Source organism: Equus quagga, chromosome 2, assembly GCF_021613505.1.
Source record: "Equus quagga isolate Etosha38 chromosome 2, UCLA_HA_Equagga_1.0, whole genome shotgun sequence".
Taxonomy (NCBI): domain Eukaryota; kingdom Metazoa; phylum Chordata; class Mammalia; order Perissodactyla; family Equidae; genus Equus; species Equus quagga.
The window spans coordinates 125,661,699-125,680,337 of NC_060268.1; the positions used below are offsets into that span (position 1 = coordinate 125,661,699).

Consider the following 18,639-nt stretch of genomic DNA (forward strand, 5'->3'; position numbering starts at 1 on the left):
GGCTGGCATCTCAGAACCCAGAAAAGCTCTGGGATTGGAGGAACCAGGAGATGCTGAAATAGGAAGGCAGCCGCAGATCTTTAAGAAGAGCGGTTAGACTCCCAGTGCCTCCCCAACTCTTGCAGAAGATACGAGGTTTACTTTCCAGAGGGCGGAGTTAGCTGGGCTCTGGGCTCAGGCTGGCAGCTGGACCAGGCACTGAAAACAGGGAGGCTAAATGAGAATCTGCAGCTCCCCTCCACTCCCATCCTGATCGGCCTCGTTAGCCCGTCAGCCTCCTGGAGACTGACAGCCAGGCGGAAGATAAAAAACTGGCCCAAGAGAAAACACAACTATTAACACCTTGGAGTTCCCTCAAAGAAACAGCCAGGTCTTCACCTAATCAACCCACAGTGAAGCCCACTGGTTAACGAGCACCCCACACTCCCCTGCCCCAGCACCCACAGCGAGCTTGCAGGCAGCTAAAGGTGAACTCACTCCTAATGCGCACAGACAACTAGGGTCACGAAACGTTTGAGAGGAGCCTCTAATTTGAAAGATAGAGGGGAGAAAAGAGTGAAAAGGATTAACAACAATAAGTATCTTGAACCTCAGAGAGACGAGACAAGACACTCCATCTTTGAAATAAGAACGTTCCAAGAGGAAGAAAGAGCTCAGGGAAATGAAAACTCAATAGAAGTGTTGGAAGATAAAGAAATTTCTCCAAAAGTAGAACAAAACTCAAAGAGATGGAAAATGGGGGAGAAAAGTAAGAAAATTAGAGAAGCAGTTCAGAAGATCCAACAGCCAACTAATAGGGATTCCAGAGAGAGAACAGAGCAAGTGAAGGGGAGGAGATGACCCAAGAAGTGAGGCAAGGAAACCTCCCAGATCTGGAGGACATGCCTCCAGATCGAAAGAGACCACTCTGCGTGCAGAAGAGAGACCCACACCGAGGCATAAAACTATGAAGTTCCAAAACATTGAGTACAGATCTTCCTTGACTTACAGTGGGGTTACATCCTGGTAAAAAGGACAAAAATTGAAAATATTGTAAGTTTAAAATGCATTTATTACCTACCAAACATCATAGCTTAGCCTAGCCTACCTCAAACGTGTTCAGAACACTGACCTTGGACTACAGTTGGGCTAAATCTCTAAGACGAACCCCATTTTATAATAAAATGTTGCACATCTCATGTAATTTATTGAAAACTGTACTGAAAGTGAAAAAGAGAACGGTCGTGTGGGTACAGAGTGGTTTAAGTGTATGGGTCGTTTACCCTCGTGATTGTGTGGCTGACTGGGAGCTGCGGCCTGCTGCCCAGCATCATGAGAGAGTATTGGACAGCATATTGCTAGTCTGGGAAAAGATCAAAACTCAAAATTCAAAGCATGGTTTCTACTCAATGAGTATTGCTTTTGCACCATTGTGAAGTCTAAAAATCATAAATTGAGCCATCATAAGTCAGGAGCTGTCTGTGCTTTAAAAATAATCCTAGAAATTTTCAGAAAGGAAACAAAAGGTTACATGCAAAGGATCAGTAATCAAAATGGCATCAAAATTCTTAACAGTGACATTACACGCTAGAACACAAAGGAGAAACGACTTCACATTATGAGGAAAACTATTTTCATCCTGGAATTCTATACCCAGCCACATTATCAACAAATATGAGTGTAGAATAAACACGTTTTTCAAACAAAGTAGAAAAATTTTTTCCCATGAATCTTTTTTCAGGAAATTACTGAAGGATGTACTCCACCAAAACGAGGGTGTAAACCAAGAAAGAGGAAAACATGAGATCCATGTAACAGGGGATCTAATATAGGAGAGAGACAAAGAAACCCTCAGGGTGATCCCTCGTTCTCCCCAGGCTCACCCTCCGTCAGACCTTTTGAGCTATTCAGCCTCCAGAACAGCGAGCAAGCTGCGGTCTGGATCAGAGCAGGAGGATGGATGCTCCAGGGAGAGTGTTGCCAAGAAAAATACAAACTGAATTAAAAAATCAATATACTTTTAATATACTGGGAGGAGGTATTCACTTATGTCAGGATATTCAGGGATAAATAAGTGATAGGTTCACAGAACACTAAGCAAACAAACTAAAAAGAGGTAATTATTAATTCTAGAGAAAACAAAACAGGAAATACCATCACAGTACACTATGTGGCCCAGATGTGAATAATATTTACATAATCATAATGCCGTATACCTGAGCTGCCGTTTGAGCTAAAAGGAGGGATATGGTTATGTTGGGAGGATGGCTGGGGCACATTGAGTGGTGTGTGTGTGTGAGTGTGTAGCAAAGATGAGGTAGAGGGTGATATAAAAGTGCAATCCTCATCCTTCGTAGCTTGAAGTCAGTAGGTAATGTCTAAACCTGAAAAATTGATAAGCATGTGACTTGGAAATAAAACCATCAGAAACAGAATGAGGTCATCTCAGGCTGGGACTCAGGAGTGGGGAGGATGAGGCAGGCACTGCTGCTTCTATCATAAGCCTAGCTTTACTATTGAACTTTTAAGCCCATGCAAATACGGCTTTGATAAAAATTAATATAAAACATTGAAAAAAAAGTTATCTCCCTCCGGCTGGCCTGCCGCGTGGCCTCCTCTCTTCAGCCCTGCCCTGTAACTGATCTCAGACAGTCACCGCCCTAAAGCACTGTCTCCCATCTCTCTTCCTCCTCAGACACTATCACCAGCTCCTCTTTCACCTGCATGGCAAGGCCTCCTGGACCAGCAACGTCACCACAGTCTCATCAGAGCTTCCCTCTGCAAACCCCTCTTTCACGATCGCCCCTCTGAGGGCCTGTGTAGGTCAGACTGCTCTACACACGGCCGCCAGAGCGCGGGCCCAGCCACGCCTTCCTCCCGGTGCTTCTGTCTGCTCCACGCATTCCTTCTGAGATGCCCTGGAGAGTGGCCATCACCACCCAGCAAGTGGGGACTGACCCTCCCTCTCCCTGCCCCCCACACATGGGCCCTGGCCTTTACACAGATGCTGGGTGTGCCGGGCTGGGAGGAGCCATGTCAGAGGGACATCTGGGGCCTCCTTCCCCTCTTCTTAGAAGCCTAATTTTCAAAGCCAGGTGTGACACCCAAGTGTGAAATGGCCCCGCCCCTTCTTCTTCAGAGATGAAGGAGATCTGAGGCTATTTTTCTCAGCTCTCGTTGCAGCACCCCCACCCCAGCCCAGTGACCTTCCTGTAATGGGCGACAGTAGAGTTCGGAGGTCTCCCAGTGCCACCTCCCATTAGCACCCACATTCCAGGCCGTCCACGCACCTGCGCTCCTCCAGGCGCCCTCCACACCCTGTCACTGCTGACACACAGGAGTTGAAGGAGCGTGTGGCAGCACAGGGAATTATGCATCGTGAATAGCAGGCAGCTGGCAGACCAGCCCAGCAGCTGGCTGAAGGCCACGTGCAGAGAGAAAGGGACAGGAAGCTGTGATGGTGGGGCAGCCCTCGTGCAGGACATGCTGCTTTCAACACCAGGCAGTACCATCCCCTCCCTCAGGGGCTGGGCTTCCGCTCCTGCTCTGTGGCACTATGGCACAGGAGGAACCGAGAGCCGAGAGTCAGCCGGGAGTCCAGACCTCAGCTGCTCAGTCTGCTCCTCCCACCCTGCCCCAGCCTAAGAAGTGAGTCTGATGGCTCCCAGGAGCCTTCCCCTCCCGCCCCCTCCCAGCAGTGACGTGGAAACCAGCTTCTGGAGACCAGGAAGAATCCATCCGGTGATGATTACACACCATGCACATTGGTCTAATAGTGAAAAAAACAAACAACTGCTCACAGAAACGCCGGGTCACATTCTGGCTCTCCAAATAACAAAGTGCCTGACTTCCTTTTCTGTTGCTACAGAGCATCAATGCAAACACGTGGCGCCTCAGTTTTCCCATCCAGGAAATGGTATAGCACTCCCTGCACTGCCTTCCACGCAGAGCTGTGGGGGAGAGGAAATGAGTCAACAACCGGAACACACCTGGAAAACTCAAAGGCCAAAACAAAAATCACCACTCTGCAGAGGCAGAAAATTCTAAGAGAAAAAAAGAGAAGGAGATGGTGTGAGCTAGAGAAGAATTCTCTCTAAACAGCTATCCTGGAGTCCAGACCCTAGGTCACCGGGGTGCCAGGACACTGTCCTGAGCCCAGAGCTGCAGGGGGCTGAGCCCAGGACAGAAACAGCGTTCAACTAAGGCATGAGGTGGTCTTGAGACTTGGCAGATTCTGGAAAGTGGCAACAGATAGATTCATGAGGTCTCCTGGGATTTTTCTAAAAATAAGAAAAAGACTTGTATGAGTCCAGGGTAATAACTCACATTACTGAGGACTTCCTGTGTCAGGCCCTGTTTTCAGCCCTTTCCATGCAACATCTTGTACAATCCTCACGGCAGCCAGTGAAGCAGACACTATTACTGTCCCCGTCTCCAGATGTCCAAGGCCACGTGTAATAAGCAGGAATTCCGGGTTGGCACCCCTGGTAGGCTGCTCCAGGGCACAGGCTCTTACCGGGCTAGACGATCCTCAGTGATGAGTGAGCAAAGTGTGCCAGGTACAGGAGGCAGAGGGCTGGCCAAGATGACCTTGAGAAATCAGGACTCTGTCATTCTGGCTAAGTACTAGGGCCCACCAGTGATGTGTAAGGGGGTTGCCACAGAATGACTTAGGCCAGCAGAGCTTCCAGGTGCAGAAGGTGACAGATGTCGGGTGTCACCAGGAAGGTGCTGGGAGTGGAGGAGTCAGTTACCAGGAGCTGTCAGGTTCTTTCATCCATCGATCCCAAACATATATATGGAGCAACACAGTACGAGACTGTGTTGGCCACACTCACTCTCCTTATCTTTCCAACAGAAAAACGGCTATGATCAATTACACATGGTTAGTGATGGGGAGGAAGACAGATACAATAAAGGGAGGCTCTGAGGGAGCAAAGGTGTGAGGGAATTTGCTATTTGAGTCTCAGTTCCACCCCTTATTTGCTGTGTGATTTTAGGGAAGATAAGTAGCTTCTCTGAGCCTCAGTTTCCTTATAAAGAGATGGGCATGATAAGAAAACCTGCCTCATGGGGTTATTGTGAGCCTTGCAGGAGACAATGAATGATAAGTGCTCAGTGCATCACAGGTGCTCAAGAAGTCTCAGGCTCTATCACAATGTTATTACTTTGTAGGGCAGGTGTAAGGGTTAAGGGTGGAAATGTGTATAGACAATGGTCTATAAACTGTAAAGTGCTTTGCAAATGTTACTTCTGGTGGGGAGGTCCAGAAGGGGAGGGATGCCTCTGAAGGCGGCCGTCTTTCTTCGCTGCTAAGAAAAAAAAAGGGGGGGGAAGGAAGGGGGGGGTGGGGGGGGGGGGAGGGGGGGGCCTTCCCTGTGGCACACACCCCCACCTCTGTCCCAGTGGAGCCCACTGGGTGCACAGCACCTCCAATGCTGCCCTGAGCTCTCTGTGCACAGCTCCATGGCTCACAAATGGGGTTCCAGCTCCTGGCCCCAAAATTCATTCCCCCACAATGATGAATGGTGTTAAACACAGTGAATATGCAAATCTCCTCGGGGCGTACACCCTCGGGCAGCTGAGGCTAATAAATGGACTCTGAATAAGAAGACACAGCTCAAGCAAGGCAACAACTCCTGCTCATCTCTGCACACCCCCCCGGGGTCCTGTGCACCGGCGTGCCCCGTCTCCAGCTGGGGTGTGCATTCTTAAGGGGCAGGTGAAGGAGGCAGCAGAGGCTGGGGCGGCATGAGCAGTGGGGTAGGCCTGGTGCAGGTTTTTCCTCTCAGATCCCCAGTCCCCACGGCTACTGCTGCTGGCCCTTCAGGTGGTGTGACGGTGTGACGTGATAAGTGGAACCTGTCACTTGTGCCTGGGGGCTTAAGGACAGACAGGCTGGTGGAGGCTGCACTCCTGGCTGCAGGGGAGCAGAGGGCTGGTGAGGGCTGGAGAGAGGGGCTGCGGCGCCCAGGAGCCAGGCAGGGAGAGGGCAGCTGCAGGATGTCCCTGGGCCCGGGGGCCTGGGGGAATGGCTTAAGCAGTAATAGGTGGAGAGAGACTGGAATTGTGGCTACAAAGGCCTTCAGGAGTCGCCTAGTCCCGCAGCGCACTCCCCAGCTGCACATTAGAATCCTGGGGAGCTTTAAAACAATTCCAATGCCAGGGTCCACCCAGCCACCGTGTTCTCTAAATTCCCAGAGGAATTCTCATGTTCAGCCGGGGTGGGGGAACACTGCCCTACCCAGTACCCTATTCTATAGATGAGAAAGCTGAGACTCGGGGGGGGGGGGGACCTTACCGAGGTCACACAGATGGTCAGTGGTGGCAGACACCCACCTCCGTGCTTACTCCCTGACCTCCCCTCCCTTGTCCTAACAAGGATGAAGGGTGACTCCCTGAGCACACATCATTCTTATCCTCCAGGGAAGCAGCGAGGGTGCTGCAAGGAGCCCTGGGCTGGGGGACAGAAGACCTGGGATCAATGGGGTCTCCATGTGCTCCTGGACAAGCTACAAACCTCTCTGGCCTTCAGGTCTTCGTCTGTCAAACAAATGAGCTGAACCACATTATCTCCACATTCCCTTCCTGCTCCACAGGGTCTGACCATAAGTCCTTCCTGAAATCCAATCCGAGGCTCTCATGCTTCACAGTCAGCCCCTCTGCTTGGGACCGTCTTCAGGAGATATAAAGGCAGCACGTTCTGAAGTAAAAATGGATAAAGGCATTTCTCTTTCCCTTTCCGTTTTTCAGTGCCTCACTCTCCACCGAGATGCACAACACTCTCACATGGGGAGAACACAGGTGAAAATGCCCCACTGCCAGTCGTAGGTGTTCGCCCTGCCCTAGGACTGCAGAGCACAGGCCCGAGTGAGGACGAGCGGAGGAAGGACATCTGAGAAGAACACAGGGCACCACGGGCTGGGAAGCCAGGGGCCTTGCAGCCCTGTAGCTCTGTCCCACGAGTTCTCAAATGGTCCCAAAAGGATGGGAGGACACTGAGACATCAGGGCAACAGTCCCTGAGGCATGTCCTGCTCCCCTCTTCCAGTCTGTGTGACCTTGGGCAAGCAATGAAGCTCTCTGCGCCTCAGTTTTCTCATCTGTGAAATGGGGATAAAAACACCTGCCTCCCAGATTGGTGGGTCCTAGATGAGGTAACGATTATGAAACACTTAGCCCAGTGCCTGGTCCACAGTTGCCATCATTGTGACAAAACATTATTACCAGGTAATGGCAGCCTTGCATCCTGCTTGGGTGGGGGTAGCCCAGGGAGGTCCAGGCACCCAAGGAACACACCTGGGGAGGGAGGGTGCCCTGCTATGTTGTCTTTGGGAACTGTCCCATGATGGGGGGCATGAGAGCTCTAAAGGCTGGGGTGGAACAGAGCATCTGTTCCCACTGCTCTGGGGAGGGAGCCCTCCGAGGGTGTTGTGGGAGGAACAGGGCGAGAGGTCCAATTCTTTGGTCTACATGCCTGGCAGACCAAGGCCCACGGGCTCCACCACTGGCTTCAGAGAGCCAGAGGTCCTGGCACACACAACAGGGCCACCATAAGAAGACCACCAGACTGACCCCAAGAAAAGACAGAGACCCAGAATCTCAGATGCACCCTGTTCAAAGGCGGTCCTAGGGCAGCCATGGCCTCATCTGTTAAGACCAGGCTTGACCAAGAAACAAACCAGCCTTCCCTTCCCTGATAGAACCCAGAGAAGGTGCCTGCACACACATACTGGGTGGTTCAAGTTGATGATCAACCTCATCAGGAACTGCCAAGGGTCTCCTCAAGCCCCTCCTGGAATTAAGAATGCAGACACTCATTTCTACCAAGAAAGAGAGTCCTCCCCATCCGTCCTCCTCCTCCTGGCCCCAGGGTGCCCAGGGAAGGGCTAGGCAGCTCCTAGGGCACACTGGCCTTCCCCCACGAGGGAGGAGAGACCATGGGTAGGAATTGCAAATGACTTTCATTAAGCGGGGTGCTAATACCATGAATTACAAATGAAACCCAGATGAAGAGGACCCTGGCAGCCTTACCTCCGTTTGATATTAATTGGGCGACACTCTGTTTTAATGGTACATTAATTAATGCGGAATTTCGACGGAAGTCCGCGTGACACTCACATTAATACAAATGAATTCATTACCGTCGGTGTTATTACAAGAAATGACAAATAAATCTGTAACAGTGGGACCCTTCAAATAATAATCACGAATCATTAGGTTTGCTGCTCGTTTGTACTGTAGCTTGCAAATATGTGTATATGTTTTCTGCCGCGAGTGTGCCTTTGCCATTTGGCGGGGGGTGGGGGGTGGGGGTGGAGGCAGCCCGTGGGGGCCAGCTCTGTGGTAGTGGAGAGCCCAGTGGAAGAGGCCCAGCCTCTTCCAGACTTTTCTGTATCTGCTTTTCCTCTATTTCTCCCCCATCAACCCTCAGAGAATTCCTCCTTCTCTTCCCAGAGCCCTCCCCCAGGCTTAGCGACCCCACATCTGGGGTGTGATTTGGGTTGGTCCCCCAAATCTAGCATGCCCAGTGTGCACTCTCCAGTCCTGAGGATGGGACGGTGGGGGAAGGAATAACAGAGATGGGGCCCTGGGGCAGGGTGCGGGGGGTGGGAGGGGTGCTTGGCTTAACCAGGGTTGAAGGGGTTTGGCTATGGCAGCCGTTTGTTCTCTCCCGGTCTCTCCCGGTCAGTTTGGTCTTACTGTTTCAAAGTTCAGGTCTTGGGGAGAAAATTCAGGTGTCTGATGACCAGCACTGTGTTGGGAGTTTCATCCACTTTCCCCTCTTCAGTCCTCACACGGTCCCCATCCCAGAGGCTTTATCCCACGGTGAATGTGGGACACATGTTCAGAGAGCGCCAGTGAGAAGCAGCGGAGCTTGGATTCGGCTCTGCCTCACTACAAAGCTGCCAACATACCGGCTCTTTCCTGGAGAAGCTGCCGTCTGCCAAGAGGGGACAGCACCCTGGGGGAGGCAGGGGACAGCCTGGGTGAACCCGGCAGGTCGGGCCCAGCTCTCCCACGCCCCTGCTCCGGGCTTCAGGTTGTAATCTCGAAAAGGCAGGAAAGGGACCCCCAACAAGCTGGGTCTGCAGCTATCACCCTGATGGGCTCTCCCAGCCTCTCAGTTCCCTGAAGTTGAGATTAACACCATTTTTGCTTCTAAAGAGCAATAAACGAGGCCTCAGGAAACCACACTGGAGGAAAGTGTCAGATGGACCTGGGTGACTCAGGCAGGTTTTAGCATTTATTTATTTATTTATTTTGCTGGGAAAGATTCCCTCTGAGCTAACATCTCTTGCCGATCTTGCTCTCTCTTTTTTTTCCCTCCCCAAGGCCCTAGTACATAGTTGTATATTCTAGTTGTAGGTCTTTCTGGTTCTTCTATGTGAGCCGCTGCCACAGCATGGCCACTGACACATGAGTGGTGTGGTTTGGTGTCCGGGAACCCAGCCAGGCCACCAAAGAGGAGCGCACAGAACTTTAACCACTAGGCCATCAGGGCAGCTCAGGCGGGCTTTAGATCTGCAGATGGTGGGCACGCAGGCTGCCCCTCTCCATTCTGCACTCAGGGCAGACAGTGCCAAACGATCACAGTGCTCTTCCCCAGATTCAGCCTCAGGATTTCCAGCCCAGCACTCTAAGCAGCTTCCATCAATGGACAGGAGTTGGCACGTGATTGAAAGCTGTTTGCTATCCCTGTTTTAGAGCATCTTTCCCTGGAGGACTTCAAAATACCACCCAGTCTCCTCCAACAGGGATGCCCACGAGCAGTTCAGCTCAGTGACCAAGAGATTGGTTAAATGACCTCCTGGGCCCTCCAACCCAAGGAATCTGGACCTCCGTGAATCGGTCGCTTCCTCCCCCCTCCATGGATCAATTAGCCAGTCTCATCCCCATGTACAACAGCTTTCTGACCTGTGGCTGACAGGTGACACAACACGGAGGCCAAACCTAGTTCCTTCCTCCCTGGAGTCTTTGTTAACACGGGCAGAGTCTGTAGATTCCTACTGCAGGACCTGCCCTCGGCCCTGGCCCAGGAGGCCTAGCTCTCGAAGGTTAACGCCACTTGGCTGTCAGATGCTGTTTCAGAGGCCAGGTCCCGCTGACTAGCAGTGGGCCATAGCCCATGGTTGGGTGTCTGGGGGCTCTAGCCCCCTCTCCCACTCACGTTCTCCCTCATTCACACTGGTACTGAATGAACCAATTAATCACCTAAGATTGTTAACTGTACTAATTACACTCGCTCTTGAAACTTGTGGAACAATTATTTACTGTCTCTGTCTTGCGAGCTATCAATTATGGTGATTGCAGGCAGGCTGTCACTTCTCCTGAGCCAAGACAGAGGAGGTCTAGCCAGGCTCAGAGCTGGTTTCTCAAGGAGAATGCTCAGAGGGCTTTGCCTGAGCTTAGGCTACATCCAACAGATGTAGCAAAGGCAGTGGCATCTTCATGGGGACAGATTTTGCAATCTAATAAGGGGCAGCTCAACACTGATCTTAAGTTGTTCCCTTGTTCCCCTAAAAGATGAAATTACAACCACTAAGTACTATCCTGGGGATTGTACTACTTCCTTCTTCCTTGTGTCTCTGTGAATGCATATACAATGTCCTCCTTAGCCAGACTTGGCAGCACAACCCCAGAGATCGATGAGGAGTCTGCACATACATATCAGACTATACTTTCCTCTGGTTCCCCAAGTCAGGGGCTCTTTTATTACCTCTCCCCAGCCCACCTCAATGCCTGTCCCAGATTCTGCTTCCCCGATATCCCAGTGCCCCCACTAGAGGGGAGTTGGTGCCTCTGACCAAGACCTTTGCTAAATGAAGGAAGACAAAGAAGGGGGAAGAAGCTCTCGGGCTCCCTCCATCCCACCTGGACCTTGAAATATTCCTGTCCTCCGTGGCCACTGGACTTTGAAGCACAAACCCGTAGGCCATCACCACCCCCATACACAGACAGACTCTCCCCTCTCCGGCCTGTCGCCAGGGTGACAGTGTGTGACACAAGGCATGTGTGCGGCTGTCGGGGACGTGTGTATTTATTCAGGCAAGCAGCAGGCCCAGCAGGCTGTGGCTCCCATCCCCTGGGCTCCCTCCCACATCCCAGCCCCCCACTGCCCACAGAGCTCATTTCCAAACGTTCCCAAACGTCAGGGCAAAAAGCACTTAGAGCCGACTGCTGAGCCCAAATCTATCACCGTGTGCAGAAACGCTCCGTCACCACGCGGCTGACAGGCTCCAGGCTAGCTGGAGTGCCGTGGCCAGCCTCCAACTGACCCCGCCCCACGGGGCCTCTCTTCTGGCTCCTGTCACTGGCAGGGGTCAGATAGGCCGAGCAGCTCCTTAACCCTAAGCTGCATGGAGGCCCTTCTGGGTTCTGAAGAAGCCCCTGCCCACTTGACACCTCCACATGAACATCGCAAAGACGCTTCAGACTCAACTCGTCCGTGAACAAACTCTAAGTTGCCCCTGGACACTGCAGCCTTGGCTCTGTGAATGGCAGCACATTCCCTCTGCGCCCAGTTGCTAAGCCAGAAAACAGAGTCCTCCTTGCAGTTTCTTCTCCCAAATGTCAGTCTGCTCCTCTCTCCCTGCCCACCACCAGCTGCCCCCTGGACCCCCTGCAGTGGCCCCCTAACAGCCCCTGCAATGTGGACACCCCCAGCAGCTGGTGTGGACTCTCTGAAACAGGCATCTGATTGTGTCACTACAACCTTGTCCCCTGCTCTCCCATGACTGCCCAGAGGCTTCCTGCTGACCTTACGCTAACCATCAGAGACCCCTCGTGGCCACCTGTGGCCGCCTGCCTGCTCTCCGGCCCTTCCCTCCACCCACCTCCTCCCGTCCTGCCCCATCCACTCTGCCTTCTTTCACTCCCTCAAATGCACCAGGTGCCTTCCTGCCCCCGAGCCCTGGAGCCTTTGCCTGGGCTGTCCATCCACCAAACTCCTCTTCTCGTCACCCCCAATTAATGCCTACCCAGCCTTCACATCTCAACCAAGTCCCATTTCCTCCAGAACTTTCTCCGACCCCTAGTCTGGGTCAAATCTTCGGCTATACTCGCTCAGAGCCCCCTGGGTTTATCTGGGGGCTCCAGTCTCACCTTGTAATTATGTGACCCCTCAATTACCATCTGTTCCCCGACTAGACTGCAAGCCCTTTGAGGGTAGGAGCCAGGTTTGGTTTTGCTCACTGTTGCGACCCCAGGGCCCGGCGTGTGGTTGGTACTGAACAAACATTCGTTGAGTGAATGTGACCCTGGGCACCCTCTCCTGACACTCCCCTCGCCCTCCTATCTGGTGAGGGGGTTGGGAATCCCAGCTCCAGTGCCTCCCTTTCATTCACTCAACAAATACTGTGTAAGCACCTCCTCTGTTCTAGCTCTGCTGGGCGCTGAAGGTGCTGGGACAGGCACCCTCGTGGGGCACGCCATCCAGGAAGCCTGAGGGCACGAGGGACAGACAGGCAGGTGCTGAACCTGAGTTCTGCTCCCAGCTCCACACCACCTGGATCAGATACCCACTGGTCTTTGCTCCTGCTGTTCTCTCGCCTGGAACATTCTTCCTCATTCACTCATTCATCCAACAAAATGATTACTGAGCACCTAACACGTATCACGTGGGGTTCTAGGTGCAGGGACACACTGGCGAATGCCTACGCATTTTCAGTCTTAACTTTGTTATCACCTCCTCCAGGAATCCCTCCCTAATTCCTGAACCTGAGTTGGGTGCCCATCCTAGGGGCTCCCTCAGCCCCCTCCCTGGACTGCCCCCACCACAGCATTTATCACGGTGCATTCTAATTGCTTGCATTGTACTAACATACCACGGTGGTGGTGACCTGCTCACCACAGTAGCCCCAGTCCCCTTGTACTCCTTTGTGTAGCACATAGAAGCTATTTGACACATATTTTCTGCATGAACAAATTCCTCCATTCCTTCCACTTGTGTCTCTACCAGCTCTAAGGTGCAGTTGGCTGGAAGAACCAAGGAGAAGGGGCGTTCATGAGAAGGCGTGACCAACAAGGAAGAAGAGGAAGCAGCTCTGGGATGAGACACTGAGAGGGGACATAAGTTGGAAAGCTGGGATTCCCTGCCCTGAGTCTGAGGGTGCCACGGCCATCAGGTCAGGGAAGAGACGAGGCTACAGGACCGGAAGGCCTCAGACAGGGCAGCTTGGACACCCCAGTTACACACTACTCCAAACCCCTCCGCTTTTGGGCCCTGGTGCTGCCTGCAGGTGTCTACACGTCCCCGGTGCCCTCCTGGCACTGCCCTCACTCTCCGGGGTGTGGGGGTGGCCTCGGCAATCACTTTGCCCCCTGCCAGGAGGGCTGCCACCCCCAGGAGAGTGTGAGCTTCACAGATGTCCTCGGAGAGGGCTGCCCTGGCCACGAGTCCTGCTGCAGCCCTTGCCCGCCTTGTTTTTCTTCATGGCCCTTATCACCAGCGGACATAGATCTCTGTGCTGGTTCGCTTGTCTCCCCACCTAGATGAAAGCTGCCAACAGCGAAGACTTTATCAGTTTTGTTCAGCTGAGTCACCAGCCCTGAGAACAGTGCTTGACCCACAGTAGGCCCTCAAGAACTGTTTCTTGAATGAATGAACGAATAGGAAGGTGATGGGTGGCATCTAACTCTTACCAGGTAAAAAGTGCAAAGGCTGCTGGAGAATGAGCACCAGGTGCCCTCGTGGAGCAGACAGAACTGCCTCGTGCGGCCCCCGCCCAGGAGACCCTCGAGTGCTCACTGATGACGAGCTGAGGGAGCTGGAGGCGTGACGGCCTGCCAAGGGGCTTCTCTCCAGGCCGCTGGCCTCTCTGTCAGGGTCAGCTGTTCTGTCATCCCCTCCCCGGCACTCCTCCCTGCCCTGCTACCGGCTGTTTTCTCGGGATATGAAAATGCGCTAGGAGCACCCACGCCTCTTCAGTCCTGCCTCTCCCCTCTGTAGCCCTCCTTCCTCCTTTTAGTAGAACTAAAGAGATTAAATAATCAATCGCCAGGAAAGGCTGGGGCGAGAAGTGCTGTCTCTCTCAAGCTATTGCATCTGGTGCTTTCCGGCGAACGGCTCTGTTCCGTGGCCGCGAGTCTCTCCCGCAGCAGTAACTCAGGAGGCAGATGTGGCTCATTCTCTGCCATGGCGAGAGGGTCTAGCCTTGACCCCAGCCCAGGCTGACCACAGGTCACACACTGCACCAGTCACAACCGGATACCAGACCCTAATCACAGGCCGCCCCCTAACCTCTAAATCTGTCGGTAAAATGAGGCTGGAACTCTGAAGAAACTGGAACATGGTTCGATACGCCGGCTGAGACGTCGACTTGAAATGACAGGACGCCCTTTGAAGGCAGAGAGTCAGAGGAAGCAGCGCTGTCTTCCTGCCCCAGGCAGCTGTGGCCAGCGTCCTTCGCCTCGTGGGCTGTCTGTGGCATTGGTGACCTCGACTTCACGCTGGAATACAGGAGGGGTGCTTGGGGTGGGGGGCAAGGCACCAGCCTTGGCCCTGTGTGGGTATGCCACTCCCCTCCTCGCCCCGGTCACTAACTGGTTAACCTCGGCCCGGCCTCCCACCCCAGACAATGCCAGAATGCAGGGGTGGGCCCGGGGCGGCTCCGCTCTGCGCACAGGCCCTGATTGACCCCTCCCCGAGCCTCTCCACTTGCCCTCCCCCTGATGGAGCCGGGGAGATTGGAACCCCTCCTGCTAGGCCTGATTAGGCCTGATTTCACCAGCCTGCTCCCACCTCTGGAACCTTCCCCTGTTATTAAAGTTGTTTGCGTCCACTCTCAGTCTGCTGGACGAGGTGAGTTTATTCGATTTGATTTCTCCCCCACCTCCTTTTTCTCCTCTGCTCTCCTCCCCCCTACCTGCATCTATGGCAGCCACGCAGACCCAAGCTCAGTAAAGACCGGGAAAATTAACTTCTAACCTCAGAGTAAAAATAGCTATAATAAAGCCAGGTGAATAATAAAAGCTTCATCAAATGTAACTTTGATTAAAAGCCAAGACCTGCCTCCTCGTCCTGCTCTACCCCCAGGGACCAGGCTGGCCCCCGAAAGCAGGAGATGGTTGTAGGGAGAGAGAACGCAGCCACCTCTGGCCTCCACTTGGCTTTTCTCGCCTTTTTTCTCCTTCTTGGCCCACCAAGAGGCCAGAGGAGCACATCTACTGGTCTGCACTCTGCCCAGCACTAGGAACTCTGAAAGGACCGTGCCATGTGGAAACAACAGCTCCCAGCGGCCCTGGCACCTCCCCACAATCAGTTCGGGGGGTAGAGACTGAGTCTAGGATGCTGGGAGGTTCAGTTCCACCCAGGCCCCTAAACTCCCGCAGGGCCTGAGGGTAATCACAGTACCCCTCTGGTCCTCTAGTTCCTCTCTGCCTAATGGGCAGAGAAGCTTTTCCCTTGCCAGAGTGGTCAGGAGAAGCGCAAGGGTTTGTGGTAAAATTCAGGTTACTGACTGCAAGGAAGATGGTGGTCTTCCCTCTGTTTGCTCACCCTCTTATAACTGGAAGGAAGCATCTATGAGGAACTGGGTGTTTCTACAGGAAATCACCTGGCACGTATTCACCTGGCAGGACAACACCGGTTGTGTATAAGCATGCGATTGGCCAGTCGTCCCCGGGGCTGGACCCTGAAGAGGTCATTGCCAACATCTGTCCTACCCCATCGATGCTTTGACAGTAAGTGTAAGGAGAGAGGGGAGCTGCCCGGGCCCCATCCTCGAGTCTACTGTAGCAATGCTTCTTCCAGGACTCTCTGATGACAGTTCTGCAGGGCAGGAGGCCTGGAGGGTGACAAGTTCTGGATCACACAGGGTTACAGAGGTGACAGTCTTGTCCCAGGAATCAGGGGCCTGGGTCCCCACTTGACTCCCTGTACACCTGGGTCCAGGTGCTTTGCTCTCTGGCCTCGGTAGCCTCACCTTTTGAATGAAGCTGCTGGAGGAACATTCCCTGAGTCTGTGCATTCAGGCTGCCCTGAGAAGTTCTGGATGAGCATATGTCCACAGGGGCAAAGTCCCCACACTCCCCAACCCCTTCCCTCCAAAACCAAGGGGACCCGAGGCCATGCAAACCCCTCCAAGCCACCTGGGGAAGGGGCTCCCTGCTCAGAGCCACTGGCATCCTCAGAGAAGCTGAACTTAAAAGAACCTGTTCTTCCCGCAGTTTTCTTGGAGGACGAGTGAGGAGAGCTGAAGTGTGGCAGCTTGGAGCCCGGCCCGGGGGCCAGGCTGGGGGCGGCTGGGCTTCATCCACCCTCCCAGCCTGCTCTCACTCGGGGCACTGGGCTGTGGAGGCAGGAGTCTGGTGCTTTTCAATTTCACGCCAGGTGTCAGTGGCCAGGCCTTGGCTGGCCTTATCTCCTCCACCTCCTGCCCAGGGGGGTGCCTGCTGAGTTCCGCCTCCCTGCAAAGCCCAGAGAAACGCTGCTCCAGGGGCAAGACATGTGGGCAGAGGGGCCTGGAGAGCTGACACCCGCTGGGCCGGCAGGGAGGCTGGGTCTGGTAACTAAGAATCACTAAGCACATGAAGACCCCAAAGGCAGAGGAACAAGGGCTGAAAGTCCGTCAGAAACTAGCCATTATTCTTACAGCTGAAAGACTCTTGGGGACTATTTCATTCTCTCTCCCACTCTTCCCCATTTCCCATATGGGGAAACTGAGGCTCTGGAGGAATAAAAGAACTTGCCCAAGGTCATACGGAGCTGATGGAGCTGAGATCCAAGCCTAAGCCCAGGCCAGGCGCCCAGATCCCCACGGTGAAGCACTGGGCTGTGACACCTCTCCACCCACAGGCGGACGACATGGAAGCTCCCAGAGGGCCTTCACGTGCCGGGAGGTCCCTAGTTACCCTGAGCCCTCCTCCTTCATGTGGCCAAGGTGCTTCCTCTCGGGGCCTCACTGTCTTCCTCTGAAAAATGGGGAGAGGAGCAGTGCTGGGTGAAAAGTCCTTACAGCCCTTTTCAGATCTAAATCAGGGGGCAGCCCACTAAGGGCTACGGGCCCAATTTGGCTTGCTTTTGCACAGCCCACCAGCTGAGAAAGGGTTGTAGATTTTTAAGTGTTTGGAAAAACATAAAAAAGGAATAATATTTCGTGACATGTGAAAATTACATAAAATTCACACTTCAGCATCCACAAAGTCGCACTGGAACACAGCTTGCTCACTCATTTAAATGTTGTCTGTGGCTGCATTTGTGCCACAGCAAAGTTGAGTAGTTGCAATTGGGACCGTATGGTCTGCAAAGCCTGAAATATTTCCTATCAGGCCCTTTACAGAACATGTTTGCCAACCCTGATCTAAAAGGCTGAGCTAGGTCTGGGCTCCAAACACCCAACACAGTAGCCAGGGCTGGGAAAGCTCAGGGAGGGAGCTCTGTATCCACAGGTGCACAGCGGGTCACAGGAAATGCTGGGCCATACCACATGCACACTCCCAGGCCTCCTCCACGACTGGGGTGCAGAGGTTTTTCCCCAGCAGCCGAAGCTCTGGGGACCTGCCTCCACCTGCCCTCCAGCCCAGAGCTGGGCGCCAGGCCTGCCACCCCAAAGTTTCCACTCCTGGTAACTTCCCGTGGCTCACAGGTCTGCAGGCTCCCTGCCTGGCCAGCCCGGCCTTGAGTGTGTTGTCAATAAGTAGGTGGCCGGGTAGCTGGCGCAGGGGCCCTGGAGGAGAGGAATCAGAGCGGGTAATTGCTGCATGAAAATGACAGCACAGCGATTTATCTGCCCCAAACTGGGCCTCAGCATACCAAGAGGCTGCCAGCGGCTGGGAATCAATACCGCCCCAGAGGAGGGATTATTAGGGAGAAAAGGGGGTTTCAAAGATCCATAAGAGCCTGATGACTGTCTATTTCCAAGGGGACCGTCAGCTGCATGAGAATTGTGAGCAGGAGGAGCAGAGCTCTGGCTGTGGGAGTAAGGGAAGGCTGGGCTTGGCTGCAGAGTGGGGGCCCTATCCTTACCCACCTGCGGACCACCAGAGGGACCGGGCTGGGTGGGGCATCCTTGGGAGGAATCTGAGGTCCTAAGAGCCAGACACTGGGGTGAAATAGTGGGGTACATGAGGGAGACAACCCATCCCAAGTGCACACCTGGCCTGGGGGGCGGCAGGCAGCAGACCTTACCCCAGGTCCTGCAGCAGCCTGATCTGCAGTGTCATCCTGGACAAGCCCTTCCCTTTGTCCACAACCCCAGCCCCAGTGAGGTCCAAGGGGTCAGGAAGTCACCTGGGAATTCGAGATTAGCACCGAGCTAGGCTGCTGGGCTGGGGCCCCATCAGCACAACCTGGAGAAGGCAGGAGGAGCCATTCCTTCCTGAGAGGTCTTCTCTAGCCCATCTCAGGGCCTTCCTCTCCTTTCTCTGTGCAAAGGGGCAGGGAAGGGGTGACCTGGGGTAATCCCTGACCCCAATCTCTTGGGGGAGTAGCGGGGGATCCTCTTGGGGTAGTGGAGACCATATCAAGTCATCGGCAAAAGCACAATGTGCGGTTTGTGCAGGGGGATCAGGGCAGACGCCACGCCTCTGTCAATCCCTGGGGACTCGCAGCTGGGGCAGGATGTTCTGTGACCACAGTCAAGTAACCAGCCTACCCAGGCACTGCCCACAGGATCCCCAGCTGCTCACACACAGAATAACCCCGGCAGGCTGAACTTGC

At 53.7% G+C, this 18,639-nt stretch overlaps 1 protein-coding gene across 6 annotated transcripts in view; it reads right to left on the reverse strand.

The window, feature by feature from the left end:
- CDH23 (cadherin related 23) overlaps window positions 1–18,639 on the reverse strand; it is a 398,494-nt gene that overhangs the window by 248,681 nt on the left and 131,174 nt on the right. The window contains exons 1-2 of one of the 6 annotated variants that reach the window (XM_046653204.1): window positions 15,551–15,681; window positions 14,221–14,429 (exon numbers count right to left, since the gene is read on the reverse strand). The exons of the other annotated variants lie outside the window; for them this stretch is intronic. Of the exons in view, the coding sequence (XP_046509160.1) occupies window positions 14,221–14,271 (51 nt within the window). The 5' untranslated portion in view covers window positions 14,272–14,429; window positions 15,551–15,681. Of the gene's footprint in view, window positions 1–14,220; window positions 14,430–15,550; window positions 15,682–18,639 lie in introns of those variants that run through there. 6 annotated transcript variants of the gene reach the window in all.